General features: G+C 35.6%; 1 protein-coding gene across 9 annotated transcripts in view; it reads left to right on the top strand.

Annotated features, from left to right (window-relative positions):
• Nucleotides 1–18,839, top strand: part of DGKB (diacylglycerol kinase beta) — a 710,493-nt gene that overhangs the window by 664,219 nt on the left and 27,435 nt on the right. For all 9 annotated transcript variants that reach the window (XM_025873283.2, XM_025873279.2, XM_025873282.2 and 6 more), the window contains 2 exons: nucleotides 6,648–6,768; nucleotides 7,761–7,821. In XM_025873283.2, the coding sequence (XP_025729068.1) occupies nucleotides 6,648–6,768; nucleotides 7,761–7,821 (182 nt within the window). The remainder of the gene's footprint in view (nucleotides 1–6,647; nucleotides 6,769–7,760; nucleotides 7,822–18,839) is intronic.

Genomic DNA, 18,839 nt, shown 5'->3' with positions numbered 1-18,839 from the left:
AATGGCGGGAAAAAGCACAGTAACCCCAATATAATGGAATCTTTCAATCTCTTGCTCAGAGTACAACACTTATATGTAACCAGGATAAACTAGACATAAAACTCAGCTCTGTTATACAATAAATAACTATGCTTCATTACTATATTTTGTCCTTATTTTAATTTTCAGCATTAGGTTTATAAGTGAGGTCAAATGCATTACCATGTTCCTAAAATTTTATTCTTTTTCACAAGTGTTTTTCATACTTCATTGAAACTAAAATAAAGGACAGTGAAACATGCCATAATATTTTATAATATATGTCAGGAAAATAACGTTTTCATAGTGCTTCTGGAAATTGAATGTAAAGACTACATAGTCATATGTAAAATCATATTGGCACCGCCTTCTAAATAAATTGAGTTTGAATTGGGGTGGTTTCTTTTTTAATCCTTGGAACTGTTTAATTCTTAGAAGAACGGCAGTTTGTCATCTCCCTGGTGACTTCACCCTCTTAGCAGGCATCAGTGTTGGGGTGCAGGATGCCCCTCCAGAAGCTATTCAGAATTTGCTGACATCAGCCATCATTCATGAGCGCTTGCTTTGTTTAGTGATGGTGCTAATATGAGGAGACACATGAAGTAGTTTGGTTTATGGAAGAGGGCAGCGGAGGCATGGTGCTGTGAAAACATCCCCCCACACACTAATGGCTCATTCACACAGAAAACAAGCAACAGCCTTCAGGCCCTCCACAAAGCTTAACGAGAACAAACTGACTCAAGAACCCAGAAGGAGCAGTGTTCAGAATCACTGCTAGTTTGTGCTCGCAAACGCTCTGCTTACGTTTACTCATGATACACATTGTCAGGTGCAGCAATAGATTGCTATGGGAAGTCTTTAAGCTGATTCTCTATGGGCCTTGTGAATGAAATGCTTACGATTTCTTGGGTTGTGTGCCCTGGGGTGAAGATCACTTTTCAAGTATGCCATGTAACAAAATGATTTGCAGGCCCTGAATCACTTTGGTCCCAATAAGGGAAAATTGTTGACAGCATGCCACACTGTGATTTCTGGTCTTTACTTTTTTTGGATCCATTTAGGAAAGTTCAGAATTTTAGAATGAAAATACATAAAGTTATAGTCAGCTCTGGCTGGTTGTTTTCAAAAACCAGATGGCTTTAAAAGAGATGATCAAATCCATTCTTTAAAAGTCATTTTTAAAAGCAGGCATGTGATTCTACTATATATATATATAATTTCTGTATGTGTACCTTAACCCCTTATTTTCAGAGTTTTTAAAGGGAATGGGGTATTTCATACAGCTAGATTTTCCAAAAACTCTAGTTAATCCATTTATATACCAGACTGTAATTTTCTAAGTTTTTTTCATTTTAACCATTTTGGATGGAAATTATTCCAAAAAGCATTTTGCATTTCATAGCCCTCTTATAAGATTCTTCAGAGTATAACTCACACATGACCTGGAACAGTCATTGTGAATGAGAGTTTTATACTGTATTTAATTTAGTGACAACATCTGAAACAATTTACTGGTAGGATTATTGATGGTACTATTCATTTTGTTTTCTCTCTCCCATCACTGATAACATTTAATGGTTAGTTCTTACTACTGTCAGCAAGTACAGTAACATGGAATTTGGAGTCACGTATACCTAGTTCAAAAACCAGATTTGTAAAGACTTGGACAAGTAACATTGATTTCTCATCAATAAAATGAAGAGAATAATATCAGCTTCTAAGGATTGTTGGGAGTCTTAAATGAAAAAATGCCTGTAAATTCCTAAGGAGAGCATAGAGTATATATATATTGGGCATAGAGTATATATATATTAACTCTCCTCATTTCCCTGATAGACCTATAATTGCATGGGTTATCACCTTAGGTGCTGAAAGTCTTCTTTAATGCTTACATACTGTGATGTGAAATGAAGTCCATATTAATAAACTGTTGCTTTAGTTCTCTCTAATCACCCCCTTTTCTTCTTTGCATTTTCTAATTTATGGAGGTCAGGGAAAACAGCCATGTATGCATGTGAGGAGCCATCTAAATAATTGATGGGACAATAGATGGACATATTAAGGAAAAATCCTCAAAGCATTCACTTAGGTGAATGGATTTCATATATACATTGGCTTTTAAAAAGTTCATTCTGGAATCTTCAGGCATGTCTCTTATAGATGCTAGATAAATGAAGCATCACTAGAAAGCATACAATCTATTCACACTCAGGAGGTACAACTCCATAGATATCCTGGACTCGCCCTGGCCAAATAAGGACTTAATAGATGTTGATATAATTAGCAGTTTATGGTGATTACAAAATGTCCCTGTTGAGTCACTGAGTGTACCCCAGGACATGGCCTCCCACCACATTACAGCATGTGGCTGGATACCATGTAGAAAGGAGTATGCCCTGCCCTGCCCCCCCTTCCCCTCACTTCAGCACACATTATATTCTACGAAATGCTAAAATGCGACAACCCACATTCAGTCTGTGTTTGTAATGCATCCTCTTCTGTTCCTTCACATATGGCAGTCTGAAACAATTACATAATGAGACATACTATCAGGGCATAACTGTCAAAAATGAAGAGACGGAGCTGTGAATAAATATTACCCACTTATTAGCTGTGCTGCTCCTGTGTCCTCGAATCTATACCTCACCCCTTACTTTCAGGTTTTACATTCATACCCTCTGATTGCCTGTGTAACAAAATGATACAGTACTAACAATGTTTAGAAAATGATTTATAAAATCAAAGGCAAATTAAATTTTTAAGTAGTGTTTCTTATCATATTTGTGCTGTAGTCTGATGAAATCTACTAACTCTTCAGAGCATGTTTTAAAATTCATAAAAATAAAATATATAGGGTAACGAAGGACACCAATTATATTGAAATACTGTTGAAGAGTCACTGACCCTGTGTTAAAAATATTGCCCTAATATGACTCAACTTGGGTTATTTCATTAAGTTTCTTCCCTCTGAAGTACCTGTTCTGGACTTTCTATTTTAAATATGAAAATATCAAATTTGGCAGATTCTCTCGCCTCTATTACCTCTATAGAACTATTTGGAAAGACATGTTAACTCTTTCAAAAATGTACTGTTTTTCCCCTGAACAAAAGCAATCTCTTCCTCAGGATAGATGCACCCTTCTGATTACCAGGATGTCAGGAGGTCTCAATACTCTGTACTCTCACAGGTGGAGCTAATACTGACCTGAATCTACACGTCTGGTCACAATTTGTGCATTCCTGTGTATTACTATTATTTTTTTTTCCTTCACATTCAAAAAGTCCGATCTGGATGCAATGACTGCACATAATGTTGAACATTAAGCTGCTCATTTATTTTATAATAAAGTTATTTGGAAACTACAGTACTTCATGATTAACAACAAATTTTCTGATGAGGAACTTCACAGTATACAAAGGTGGTGAGATTCTATGGTTGAGAACAACTGTTTTACTCAAGGATATATCCACTGATGAAGGAAGGATGTTATGCCTTTCAGGTCACTATGACGCCATTTTGCATTTATAGTGACAGTACTAAAGTGAAAATTTCAATGGCCTAATTAATTGTTTCTCTTAAGCAGAGGTTGGCACTTTTCTCTAAAGGTCCAGATAGTGTATGTCTTAGGCTCTGTGGGCTTTGTTGCAACCACTCCACCATTGTAGTATAAAAGCAGACATAGACAAAACGAATGAAAGAGTGTGGCTGTGCTCCCATCAAAACGAAACTATGAACACTAAAATTTAATTTTATAGAACCTTCAGATGTTACAGTCTATTGTTCTTTTTAAATTCTTTCCACTTTGTAAATGTGTAAAAACCATTCTTAACTAGCAACCCATACAAAAACAAGCAGCCAGCCAGACTTGGTCCGTGGGCTGTAGTTTGCTGCTTCAATTCTTATGTGTGAAATCTGTAGCCAGGTAGCAAACCAATTAAGCAGGTTCTTTGGATTGGTTTTGACATCCCAGTGGGACCTGCATGTAAAATAATTTTAGCTAGAATATGAAGTGAGAAAGTCTTTGATGTTTTTAGATGATACTACATATAGAAACAAAATTCGAAATTATATAGATGGAAACTATCTTTGTCTGAAATCAATCAAGATCCAGCTCTCAGAGGCAATATGTAAGAAGCCTCAATTTTACATAGACAGTGCAGGCTATTAAAAAATGTTGAAATGTTATGGAAGCAAATTTGTGCAGCACAAATTTAGGGTTTCTTTTTAATTTTTTTTTCTGAACACCTAATTAAAAGCATATGGTATTAATTTACCTTTACTGGAGTTAGTAAATATTCCACTATTTCTATGCAGTTCTTTGTCTTATCAAGAACATGAAGATTTGAAAGCCTGTCTTCTAAATCTGTAAGAAATATCTTCATTACTGATTATTAATGGTAGAGATTGATTTTCAGGGCATTTTTTGCAGGGAGAAAAACAAAGACAAATTAAAAGAAAGAAAAAAATCAGAAGGAGGGTGGTAGACAGCAGCAATATGGTGTGGGTATAGACAATCCCTGTGATTCACGGAAAAGTTAGGGCTCACAGATTAACTGTCATGAGAAAGTGTTTTATTTCTTGTAGAATAGTTCCCATCAACCAGATCATTACAAGATTAGCACAAAATTCCTATTTAGGAATCAGGGAGTTGCAAAATATGTAATACTTCATGTGAACTTCAATGTTGTTGTTGTTGTTGTTTTATAAATATCACCAGACACACATCTGGGGTTTTAGTGCTTGCCACAGTGTAGTTTTCTGGTTGACATATATCTAAGAAATGCGTATATTAACACCCAGGCTATAGAGCCAAGTACATTTTCGTGCGGGCTACAGCTGAAAGAATATGTTTCCATTCCTTGTCCATCTGTTCTTGGCAACATAAATTTAAACTAGAAACACAGAATAAGTTTCATGAGAAATAAGTCTAAATAGGGTTTAGAACAGCAAGGTGAATGCTCTAAGTTATTATGACTTGTTAACATTTGATTTTGTAGCTAGAATGTTGTGTTGAGAAATCTCATGCTTCAAGTTTAAAAAAAATAATAATTGTTTTTTTTTATCAGTTCATCTAAAAAAAGACAATGGCTTGGTCACACTTTCAGCTTTAAGGGCTTGTATTAGCCAATGATCATGAGCCTAACAAACTTTGAGATTTCAGAATGCTTATTTGCCATATACTTGAACTACACTAAAAATGCATCTTCTACATTTGTGAGCTCCATGCTAAAATGGATTCATTAGTGGGGAATGAAGGTTTTCCATACAAAATGGAGCCCATATAAAACACACTTGTTTTTCTGCAAGTCCAGCCTCAGCTATGACCAGCTATTATGTTATTATCTGGTAAAATCATCATGCCCTCCCGCTCTGTGCTAAAATCACCAGGTTTTTCTGCTACTAAAATAATATTAAACAGTTTATTTGCATTTGAAAATACATGGGAATACATGAGAATACTAAAATATAAAAGGGCCATATATATGAACCTAGAATTTTGCCTCTCTCTCAAGGGTCCACGTACTCTGAGCTAAATAGGTAAGCTGTATAGGGGCTTTGTTTTAGGGCTGGGCTCTGTGGGATTCCTCTGATGTGAGTGCAGCCTCTACCTCTGGCTGAGCAGAAGTCTTCAGGTTGGGAAGGGACCTTGAAGCTCACCCAATCCAGGCTCTTTCTCTATATAAGAAGCATTTATATAATTTTTACATCTCTTTTTCTTCTATGGTTGATTTATCAAATATAACATAGCGGTTATGCGTCTAAGTCACTGGGTTCAAATTTTGGCTCTGTGACTTCCTAGGTATGTTAATATGAATAAATTAGTTAACTTCTCTAGTGTTCAGTTTCCCTGTCTATAAAAGGGAATGATCAATTTACCTTCAGTTGGTTTTAAAGGGAAGCAAATGAGGTAATAAAGTGATTAGTCCAGTGACAGGCACTACTTATTAAACATTCATCAAGCAAAAGCTACTACTATTAGCCTCTTTCTACTGCCCTCTGTTAGAAAAAACAATTGCACTGTGCTAATTTTCTAGGTGGTTCCCAAATAGTATTTTAGTAACATACTTCTTATCATCAGAAAAACATTTCAAGAAACTAATACTGTTTCTTGAACTTCTGCACAAAGTTACCTATGACTATGGACAAGTCACCTGATGATTTAGAGACTCAATCTTCTTACCTCTAAAATGAGAAACTGTAATTCCATGAGCGCTAGGGTCTTTTGTTCAAGTAATTTAACAAAATCATGTTTGACAGCATATCCTCATACTTTATTTATAGTGTTGAAGTGTGTATTTGCTGCCAAATGTATAAACGTTCCATATATACATGTGGAATAACATTAGGTTTGTTGATGTTAAAAACTACTGGTATATTTTTTGGCATTATTTGGCTCCGAATTCATTCTTCCTATTTTGTTTTAGATCAAGTTGACAGCAGATCTTTTCCCACAGCACTGCGAGGTTTAGTTAAACTGAGAGCTTTAGACGTAGGCCATCTTTCAGAATCCAAGACAAGCTTTCTTTGTCAAGTGGCTTTCATTTTTCATCTTCATAATATCTAATGGCATTAAATTGTGCACATATGGATCTCCACTGTAACTGACAAGGCTTCTGTTTTCTTTCAGATCTAAGTGATCAGCTGCTGGAGGTGGTTGGCTTGGAAGGAGCCATGGAGATGGGACAAATCTACACAGGACTGAAAAGTGCTGGGCGGCGGCTGGCGCAGTGTTCTTCTGTGGTCGTCAGGTAGTTGTTTCTTTATAACTGAGAAAGGGGGTTGACATGGTATAAGTACAACCTAATTAAAAGTATGCAGGGCTCAGATAACAACATTAGTCTAATTTGTGCCTCAAATTATCAGTAACTAATACTGATATATTTCCACATAATGGAAATTGGCAGATTTTACAAAGTTTTGGTTAGCTATTACTTATCAGGTTGATTGAAATTTGATGTTCTCTTGTTCAGACCCTGGATACAATTCTAACATACAAACTTCAACCCCTTTCAAATGGTTCCCACACAGTTTAGTTTCCTGAAGCATGAAAGGATCTACCGGGTACATTGCCCAATGAAAACACTGTTGAGGCACCGTTAACTTCTTTCATGGACTAAAGTACACCGTTGTTTCTATAAAATTAAGTAATTACTTTATTGTAAAGTAAGATTTTTTTATGTGTATTAAATTTAAACCTTTTTAAGAAACATTTTTCCAGAATTTTACCTTTAGGGAAAAAAAGTCTACTTTGACCGTACAGTGAAACCGTGGGTGATAGCACAGTTATAGTTGGTGTTATTTGTGTGAAAATGTTAATACTGGAAAATCTGAGACATCAAACACCTTTCCTTCAGGTTTGCTGCGTAGGTTTTGATGAAAACAAGGAGGCTTTTTTGGCTATAGGAATTCTGATTATATCATTAAACATAACCCCCCCAAAATAAATAAAAATAAAAATAATAAAAAATTTGAAAACACCATAAGCCCTACATTTTTCTTTTGACATCTATAATTTTTTCATATTATCACATTTACCAGGAAGCTCTTAATATTCCTGTGACCAAGGTACCTTTCAGGTACTTATTAATAGTCAAGAATTGAAGTCCCTTTCAGAAGAGATCAATTTAAGGCCAGCTCTTACCATATTTGCATTCCCTGGTCTCATCATCTTACATCTTACATGTAGTCTGTTGTGTAAAGTATTTCAGTGTTATACTTAAAATGAAATATTTTCCCCCAGGACTAGCAAGTCTCTGCCAATGCAGATCGACGGGGAACCATGGATGCAGACCCCATGCACAGTGAGTACAGAGTAGTTGAAAGGCTATGTTGCTTCATTTTTGCTTTCCAGATACCATGTACTTGTATAACTAATCACATACCCTAAATAAATAACCACAATATCTAAGCTTTTGATCTATCACCAAGTACCTTTTTCTTTTTATTATTGTTGTGACAGAGCTATTGCATTCAGGTTTGGGGCATTATATGCCCTTGGCAATGATTTAACTTTTGAATGTTTGTGTTAGTCTAAGCTTTTAGATACCATAGATCAGTTATAAACTCTGGGACTAAACGAAATTAATGAAACTTTAAAAATCTTTCTTGTACTTGTTTCAGAACACCTTATGAGAAAATTATTTATGGGGCCTTCAGACATAAGTCTCCCCGAATTATTACCCATCTGTTCTTTTACCTCTACTTGGGGAGTTGAGGGCATCCTTCTCTGTAGAAAACTCCCCCTATCGCTGTTCTCTCCAGAAGGAAATATTATTTAAGTCAAATATTTAGACCCCTCAAAATTCCAATTTCCATTTGTATAGTGAATATTTTATTATATTTCAAACATATGCTAGGCGCTGCTCTTGGCACCAACAATAGAAACAAGATCAGTAATATACATCATAATCAAGAATAGAACAGGTAATAGAACATGATCAGTAATATAATTGGTTCCAAGGAACTTCTTTTTGGATAAGAGATTACATAGATAAATATAAACAAACAGATGCATCGTAAGTATAACTTCAGACTATGAGAGTTATGAAAAAAAATAAGGTGAAATGGTGAGGATTTGGGTGCAGTATGGGGGACGCTACTTTAGATAAGTGGGTCTAGGAGACCTCTATGAAAGAAGAGTTAAAAGCTCACTATGTTAAAGAAACCATAAGGAGGGTGGTGTGACCAAAGTTTCTAGAGGTAGGGGTAGAACAGTAAAGGACGGACAGGGACGATCATGTAGAAAAAAATGATAGCAAAGGGTTAGCTTTTGATTCTATGTGCAATGGGAAGCTTTCGAAGCCTCTAAGCATCATCTCATTTACATGTTAAAAGTTCACCTTGGCTGCTTTGTGGAGAATGGATTATACTGAGTAGCCGCTGGAAGAGAGTCTATCAGAGTAGTCTGGGCTTGGGCATGGATGGTGACAGGGAAGTGGATAGATTTGAGCTACATTCTGGAATGGAACAAGAAGAATTTGCTATTGAGTTACCTTGGGGCTGAGAGAAAGAGATGAATCCAGGTTAGCTCTTACATGTGAACGATGATGCGTTTACTGCATAGTTAAGATAGGGAGGGCAGCCAGTCAGGGAGTGACGGTGGGGGGGTCTTACTCTTAGACTGGTATAAGCACTGTGCTAAGTGTGGGTGTTACATGTAAGTTTTGTTTTGTTTTGTTTTGTTTTTTTAAGTTGAGATATAGTTGACATATAAGATTGTATTAGTATTTATTAAATAGTCACATAAACATTAAATAATGGATCTCATCATTTTCCAGATGGAGAAAACAGAGCCTTTGGAAGGTTCCATAACTGTCTCAAGGTCAGATATGTAGCAGAAATGGAACTCAAACCCAGGACTCTTTGACTAAGGCCCCTTCTCTTGACTACCAGTTTAAACATATTTAGCTACAGATTCCAAACAGTGCAGTTTAGCATGTAAAAGGAAGCTTTTAATTTTACCTTTCCAGTGGTTTTACTCGAAAGTTATTGGCTTCCTCTTTGTGTACAGCAGATAAATATCACCTTTTGTTTATTCCTGGTATATTCTTCTTAGCCACTTTGAACCCCAAGATTGTGAATCTGTTAATTCTCTAATAACATAAAACAGACTTGTTTAAAAAATCTCTGTTGATTGACTACTTCCTGTTTTCTGCTGTCTTTGTACTTGGTTCCAAATACCCTTAAAAGAATTCCTGTTCTCCCTTTACCAGCATGTAGGCACTTGCATCTTGTCTGTTATTCTTCACGCTCCCAATGACACTTCTAAGTTCACGTTTATACTCACACCAATGTTGAAGGTGTTGCTACTGTTGCTACAAGTGGTGGTAGCGATGGTAGTGGTGGTGGTGGTGGTGGTGGTTGTGACGCAGGATGATGGTGGTGGGGGTAGTAGCAGTATTGTCTTTAATGAAAGATCAGTTTTCATCAGCTTGGTTCATAAGATCATAAATGAAAAACAGTGAAACACCAAACACCTTCCACAAGGACTCTGTATTTTTTGGATTCTTCTCAGGGGGAAAGGAAGTTTCGTCCTTCCTCCGTGTTTTAAATCCGGAAGGATTCATGGTAATAATAATTTCTAACATATATTAAGCTTTTAGTTTGTGCCACGTACAGTTTGAGACACTTGTCCTGTATTGACACATTTAATTTTCACAAAAACCCTATGATTAGTTTCACTCTACGGATAACGCAACTGAAGCAGAAAAAGGTCAAATAGTTTGCCTGATTCTACACAGATGAAAAGTGGCAGGGCAGAAATTAAAACACAAGTAGTCTGGCCCCACAGTCTTACTCCCACCATGGATCTCAACCTGTGAAGGCCCTGGGCCATCCTTGTGACACCCCCGCGGGAGTGTGACTTCCAGTAAATCACTTCCTGCCTTTCTCCAGCTTTAAAAAATCTATGTTTATGAAAATCTAACTAGTATTTTAGAATAATTTTTACCTTATTTTACACAAGCACTTCTAAAGATACTTTTGTTAACTTACCTTTCAATTAGTAAGAGGATATTTATTTTGCCTATTAATTATCATGATCTCTACAATTGTTAAATTAATAATAATTTTATATAAGTTATATTTAATTTTCTCTCCTTAAACTCTCTTATTCTTTTAAAAACATTTATTCCAGTCTATAGTGGGCCAAGAGCTGTACTAGACTATGGCTCATTATTGTCATTTCACATTCTGGCATACTCTGCTTTTCCTAGAACCACATGGAGTTCTGAACTTTAAATTTCACTTTAAACGAAGAGAGCATTTAGTCTTCATAACGTTGGTATGGTTTAGCCAAAGAGCGTTGTTTGTTTCAATTGAATAACGAAATGTTTTTTCATACAGAATATCAGAATTGATAGAATGTTAAAATTCTTTGCTGAATTTAAATATCCATTAGCTGTTATCTAATTTTTGAAGGAATTGCTTTAGATATAATGTTAGAGCACAGCAGACGTTCTTTTTTTCTTTAAGTAGAGCATATAAAATGGAAAGGCAGGTGATAAATGGGTCTTGATTTTTACATCAAATGTTTTTTTTAAATAATCAAAGTAATATAAGTTCTGGAGATCAGTAGTGTTGATGGGTGCACAGCAAAGTAAATGTACTTAATGTCATTAAGCTGTATACTTTAAGAATGGTGAAAATGTTCAATTTTCTGTTACATATATTTTACCACAATAAAAAGAAATTAAAAAAAAACCCTAAGGTAATATTTACTTAGAAATTTCACCAATCCAGAATTAAAATATCAGGAAAAGCAAAACCAAAGAGCTTGACACTTCCAATATATACTTAATACTTGAAACTTCTAATATATACTTAATACTTAATAATTATATTTATGAACTTTTAAATTGTCTCACTATAAACTAATCAACAGAAATGTGTCAAGTACTCCTGTGCTCACAGTTTCATAATAGTCATTGAGTTAACAGAGAATGGATTTCCATATACCTATTGGCCGTGTTAACAAGCATATCAATCTAAAGAGACAATCAATTCCAGAAGACTTTATATTAAAATAGTTCAAGAAGAGCCTTTTTTTAGGCTGGACTCCAGAGCCTAATTATTTTCCCCTTTTTGTCTTCCTCCTCCGCAATCCTTCTTCCTGAGCATGTCAAACATACTGATTCTGGTATCAATATATTTCTCTCATAGGGAAGGAAAAAAAAGGAGCAGCTTGGGAGTAGAGAAGAGAAGAGAAAAGTAAGATATGGGAGATCATAAACTAGGTCAGATTTCATTTTGTATCCATTCATTACAAGGGATGGGTGCCCAGTAAAGTTCTGTGAAGTTAGGCGTGACCTTACTAAGCCTCACATTCAATATACCTAAAATGGACTCATCACCTGCCTGCCTCTTTCCTTCCCCCAAACAAATGCTGACTTCTTACATTCCAAAATGCTTGTTCCTCCCTTTACCATATGAGTTAATGAAACCATTATGTACCCAACGTTTCCTAAGCTAGGAATCTGAGAGCCATTCTAAACTTCTCTGCATGCCCTCAAATTCAAATACCATGTCCACCTAGCAATAGGACATATTTCTGGAATCTTTTCCTTTCTTCCATCCCCATGACCACTGTCCTAGATTTGGCCCATTTCATTTCTCTCACACTCCTGGCAATAACCACATTAATTTTTCCCTTCTCTGTTTAAATCCTTTCTTTACCTTTCTACCAGAATGATTATGATAAAATACTAAGCTCACCATGATACTCTTCTACTTAAAATCACTTAATTTCTTTCTGATAAAATATAATTTGAATCAGTCTTCCTCTTTCACCAATATCATCCCTTACTTCTTTTTAATCTCTTCATTTACTTCCCTTGTGTCCAAATAAGCTTTTCTTCTTTGGTTGAGTTGCACAACTTAGCTTGAGACTCATTTCATATTGCACTTCCTCTCTGAAGCCCTTCCAGAACATCGCCACTTCCTCTACCCCATCGCTGACCCCAGCTAGTCTGAAAGCCCAGCCTCAGTGCGTCATAGCTTTATGAAAGCACTAATGATATTACATTGAAATTATCAGCTTATCGGCCAGTTCCTTGTTGGATATAAGCTTACTGGGGTCATGCACCATAATTTTGATCATCTTTATATCCCTGGAGCATAGCACCGTGCCTTACACGTAATTACACAGCCAGTGCCAAGTGCATTTTGAGTTTGTGAATTTCTTAAATACTTCTTGAGGTAGTATAGCAATTTTAAAAAATGCTTTCTACTAAACCTTCTTTCACTGAACATAATGTAGGTTGGCTAGCAATTCATTCACATATTTTCCATATATAAGTACAAGTAAAAGTTATTTTGAGTTATCTTTATTCATTTCATTCTCAAAGCAAAGAATTTTAATGTATCAAAGAAGAGATACATCCTTAACCTTCAAAACTTTAATCTTTCTGTTTTTTGGTATGGTACAGTTAAATTTCTTTCTGTGTTATCAATTATGTATTTATTTTACACATTATATAGACTGCATTCTGTTAATACTTTGAAATATTAACAGTCATATATTAGTTATTAATTGCGGTACTTTTATGAAAATAATGCCAAAGAGGTTGTAATGCAATATTACTGTGGGTGCTTCACCTATGATTAAGATGAAGGAAATTCTTGAAAACTTTCTTCTGTGTGGTAGAGAATGGGAAGGAAGTCATGAACAGATCATAAGCTAAATGATGAAATGACCACAGATAACATATAAAGACTCCTCCAAAGGGTAGCTGAAGTCAAGGCAACTTCTGGAAAGCATTTACATGTGTTTTGGTCTCTCTTTGCTTTTTTTATTTACCTCTCAGCACCCATAACCCACTTGCCCAATCTCAGCTTCCAAAGTTGAATACCTTCAACACAAAACTCAGCCCTGACCTGATACTCAGCCAATTCCTGCCAAGTCGGGTTGGTGCTTGCTGCCCTCGGCTTGATGCCTGCTTTTTCTGGGGCAGACACTTGGTCATCTAGTACCCTAAGAGCAATTGTCTCCTCCTGTCCCGTTTCTACTGTGTAGGCCATTCTATGAGATGTTGTTTTCTGACCTGAATGCCAGTTTTTCCCCTGGCACTAGCAGCCACTTGAGTCAGACGCTGGCTACTTGCCTAGCCTTTGCTTTCACCCTCGCTTAAGAAGACTGGATCTTTTTCCTATTGCTCTAGATGCTGCAGTTATCTGGAGTTTATCTGAATTTTGACTTGTTTTTGCAAAGAGAATATATCCAGCATAACTTTAAAATGCAAAGTCTTTAGAAAGAGGAACAGTGTTTTATTGTCCATTAAATTTTTATTTGTGTGTAGTTGTAATTATTAAAAATCATCATAATTGAAAGTATTATTTAATCTGAAATTATTAGCTAAATACAAATTAATCTCAGACCAAAGTTTTAGTTTATAAAATTTTTCCACTAGATGAAGGCTGATAGAATTTTCAAGACATTTGGATGTCCCAGATATGTTTGGAGGAAACCGTGGTAACAATGCCTAACATTTATTGAGTGCTTACCACAAAACCAGTTCTGTTCTGTATGTTTGTGTTTATTATTTATTTAATCCTCACAAAAACCCTAGGAAGTCAGTAAGGTTATTACAATCCCCATATTATACGTTAAAAACAAACAAACACAAACAATCCAGATAAATCAAGCAAGTTTTCCAAGGCCGCGCGGTAAGAGATAGGGCAGGCTACTGGGTTCTAATGCCTTTTTTCTTAATTATGATGCTTTGCTGCCTCATTCAGTCACTCTTTTGGCCCTTAATGTAGCTCTAATATTAGTAATCAATTACAACTCTGTCATTTATAACAGAATTCAAATTGTTTTCAGCTTATTTACATTTTTCTCTTTAATATATTATTTTTTGCCTCCCAGTATAGCCAAGGCCATCCATCACATTGCTGCCAGAATTACTACTGAACGACAATGATCATTTTACTCCTGGATGTCCAAGTTCAATGCCTTCTTTTTCACACAGAATAAAGTTTAGAATCCTTGCAATGGCATTAAATAATTCTCCCAAGGCTGCCATGCTTCATAGGAACCACTTTCCACTCATACCTATTAATTTTGTGCCTAAAATCTCCATTTCCTGTTTTGTGTTTTAGTAATAAACCCATTCTCCTGGACTCCAAGCAACCTACCAAGAAATCTGTGGTTTCTTCCAGCAATTCTGTAGGACCCATGGTTGGCATTTCTTTCATTGAACCTATGGTTTTTTTAGTTCCGATATATTTATTTTCCCTTTTATTCAGATTGCCTGAATTAATTATCCTATCCTGTTGGGATATATGTATTTTTATAATTTACTACAAAATCTTTCTGAAAGGCAATGAGATATAAATACATATAAACTAAAAATAAAATAAAATTCCTTCTTTCAAAGCCAGGCTTAGCAGCAATTTCCTCATGAAGCCTTTTTAACTCCCCATGTGTCTGAAATATTTGCCTTATCCTTTGTACTTCTGTGGCTCTCTGTTGATATCTTCTTAATGCCACTGCAATGCACAGTCTTGTATTTCGGCTATGCATACACATATCCAGCTCTTCTGACTTAATTGTAAGCATTTTAAGATTCATCCTTAATTCCCCTTCATATCTCGCATAGTGTCTTTTACATAATGTGGTTTCTGATGAGATATCCACAGTCATTTGAATCATTGCTTCACAATATGTAATGCATCATTTTCTCAGGCTGCTTTCAAGATTTTTCTCTTTGTCTTTAGTTTTCAGTAGTTTGATTTTGATGAGTCTGGGCATGGCTTTCTTTGGGCTCATTCTGTTTTAGTTTCTCTGAGCTTCACAAATCTTTAGGTTTATGACTTTGCCAAGTTAGAAAGTTTTCAGCCATTATTTCCTCAGATATTAATTTAAGCCCCACACTTTCTCCTTTCCTTCTGAAATTCTGATGACCTGTTTTAGATACTTTATTTATTATCTTCTAGATCTCTGAGTCTGATATTTTTTTTCTTTCCTCCTGTTTCTTTCCTCTTTCCTTTTTGTTACTTTTTTCTGTTGTTCATACCAGATAAAGTTTATTCATCTATATTCAAGTTCCCTTTTTCCTCTTTTATCTCCATTCTGTTCTTGAGCCCATCCAAGTAAGTTTTGTTTTACTTCAGCCATTGTATTTTTCAGTTGTAAAATTTCTAACTGGTTCCTTTTTTTAATATCATCTATTTCTCAGTCAATAGTTTCTATCTTTCCTTTCAGTTCAGGAGTATCTCTCATTACTTCTTGGAGCACGGTTTAGTAGCTGCGGTAAGGTCCTGGGTGGTAACTCTAGCACTTGGATCATCTCAGGCTTTGCATCATTGGCTGTCTTTTGCCTTGTGAGTTTTTGAGATTTTCCTGGATCATCATATGTTGAGAAATTTTGAGATGTATGCCGAACTCCGGGTTTTATTTAATTCTTATGGGAAATGTTGATTTGTCATTGTTGTTGCTATTTTAGCAGGTCATGGAATCCAGTGAGGTTCAGGTCACAAATCCTGAGCTGCTTCCTGTGAGTTGTGTTTCTAATGTCAGTTCAACTTGAAAAGTCTTTGCAGTGTTATTCAGATTCATTTTACATGTACAAGATCCATAGGCTGGTGTGGAACCTGGATGGTCTTCTACCCCCTATTTTGGTTCTTTAAGTTGTCAGTATGCTTCTTAAGGACAAATCTATTCATACACAGCTCAGGGGTAAACTCAGGAGATTGTATGGAACTTTAAGGAATAGCTTTTTTGTGCTCGCCCTCTCCTCCAAGATCTCTGGCTAGGAAATGCAAGAGGGAAGAAAAAAAAAAAGAAAACTCATCACTGGTTCAATGGCACTTTATGCTCTGATTTCCTTCTCCATTCTACCTGCTGTCTTTTGCTTTCAGCATCCTCAGATAGCTGCTCTCTTCTATGTAGGATTTGTAGTTGCCATTAGTGAGAGAGACAGGGTGGAGTTTGCTTGCTCCTTGACTGGAACTGAAACTGTCACCACTCTTCTTAGATGTTATTGTGTATGGCTATTTTAAGATCTGTCTGAATTGTCCCCATCAGATTGGTATATTATTAGTCAGAAGTGCGTATCTGCCAGCTTGGAGACTTCACAGCAAAATCCCAATTTCTTACAAAAAAAAAAAAAGAACTAAGTAAGTCTAAGAAATGCACTAAACCTTGAATCTTAAATCTTATTCATTGAGAAAATGTCATAAATTACTTTTCCATTCTTGTGTCCTGCATTTAAGTAGCTAAGACAGCATGTACCTTGTTTGATTGAAAATAATGGATCAAAAAGGCATAGTTTTTCTACTCACCTGTAAGGATAAAGTCTTAGGTGTTTCTCTAGGCTAGTAATGAGGTGCATGACTACATGAGATATGTTTTTTAGATTACTTTGTAGGAGAACATATATTAAGACTATTGCAAATAAGCCATGTGGCTGTATGGGGGACTTAGAGACTATGGAGGTGTGGTTAGTTAAATGTCTAACTAAGGTCACCAAGCAGAGTTACAAGACTGGGTCTATTCCTAACTTGTTTTTCTACTCCCAAACTGGTCAGCATTTGATTAAACCTGTTTGCCTAAGGTTAAAAAGTTCAGAGAGGAGGAAATACAATGTCTCTGAAGCTTTCTGCAATGCATAGTGTTGAGTAAAGAGCCCAAGTGTAAACAGGCAGCCAGCCAAAGAGACTCCTTGGCACTTTGACTTTCTCTAGCAGCTGTAACCACAGCAAACAGTGTTGAGAAAGCAAAATAAACCTTTTTAAGAAAAGATTATTTTAATGGCCCTCTCAACCCACTCATAAGGTTGAATACCACGACCATATTTTCTACTTGGGAATTTAAATGAGCATTTCATATAATATTATATTAGAAGATATAATGGTACTGAATGTAATGATTTTCTCCATAGTTTATGTATCTAGACCTCTCTTGATTGCTAGAGATACAACAAATATGGGTGTAGGCAAATTGTGCATGGAGTGTTTCTTAACAAGAAGCTACTAAAGCCTAACGATAAACAGTACACGAGATTATCTATGAAGAGAATGGTGCAAATTTAGGAAGTAGGAAAATAGCTAAAATTTGCTTATGATAGGTGGATCCCCTTATACCTACTACCTAACTTAACTGATCACACACCTGGGAACTAAAAACAGATTAGAAGTTAAATAGCCTTACCTTTCTTTTATTATAGATTCACAACCATTTTATTAAAACTTCTATGTATTAGCTTTATATCTGAAACCCATTCAAAGTTTAATATTTTAAAAGTTATTTTGAACAAGCTAATATCTACAACTGAAATAGTAAACTTTTCTAGCACTTTAGCAGAAATTTAATGTAGTCTAGGGTTAAGAATATTTTTCACTTCTTAAAAGCAAAGTTTTATGGGATTTCCATAAGGAGGGAAGGGAAAAAAAAATTGCTTAGGAAGATTACCATGAGAAATAAGTATATCCCAATGGATAGAAAACAGGAATAAAGGCCAGAGACCAGGGTTTCATATTTGTTATATCAGTGACCTCCAGACTTCAGAGAATTACTTAATCTTTGTGAAACTATTTCCTTGTTCCTAAAACTAGCTACCTACAAATCAGAAGGTAGTATTGAAGGGTTGTTGAAAATTACTATACATCACATTTTCCAACACTAAGAAAGTATTATTTGATGGTGTATGTTAAGTATTGTTATATTTAATAATGCACTTGAATTTTCTTCTTTTTTATTGTTCAAACTAGCTTCCCTGTGATCTTGAGTCATGTAGGAAAAAAAGTTAAACCAATGTAATTTTATGGTGGGACAAAATTTGAAATCATTTTGAGATTTGGCCATAGTGTTATAGAAAACGTAGCTGTGACTTTTTTGTTTTCCCATAATTTTTTAAATTTAATTTAATTTTATTATGTTAGTCACCATACAGTACATCATTAGTTTTTGATATAGTGTTCCATGATTCATTGTTTGTGTATGACACCCAGTGCTCCATGCAATACGTGCCCTCTTTAATACCCATCACCAGGCTAACCCATCCCCCCACCCCCCTCCCTCCCTTCTAGAACCCTCCGTTTGTTTCTCAGAGCCCATCGTCTCTCATGGTTTGTCTCCCATAATCATTTACATATAACTCATATTGGAAGAGGATATCATTTCACCATAACATTTAACATCTTTAATTATTATCTAAAAGGAAAATTATATTATAACTCATCCAAACAGAATAGCGCTGTGAAAGTTATCTGCAAGTTTACCTAACTCTTGAATCTCCCAAGACTCTTGCATTAAATTGATTACTTTAAATAGTACTAAATAATATTTAATGCACCAGTTTGATTTTTTAGAAATTATTCT

The sequence above is a fragment of the Callorhinus ursinus genome, unplaced genomic scaffold (assembly GCF_003265705.2).
Source record: "Callorhinus ursinus isolate GAN/ISIS: 27379988/994484 unplaced genomic scaffold, GSC_fseal_2.0 scaffold12, whole genome shotgun sequence".
Lineage (NCBI taxonomy): Eukaryota > Metazoa > Chordata > Mammalia > Carnivora > Otariidae > Callorhinus > Callorhinus ursinus.
This window is presented reverse-complemented; position numbering and strand designations above follow the sequence as displayed.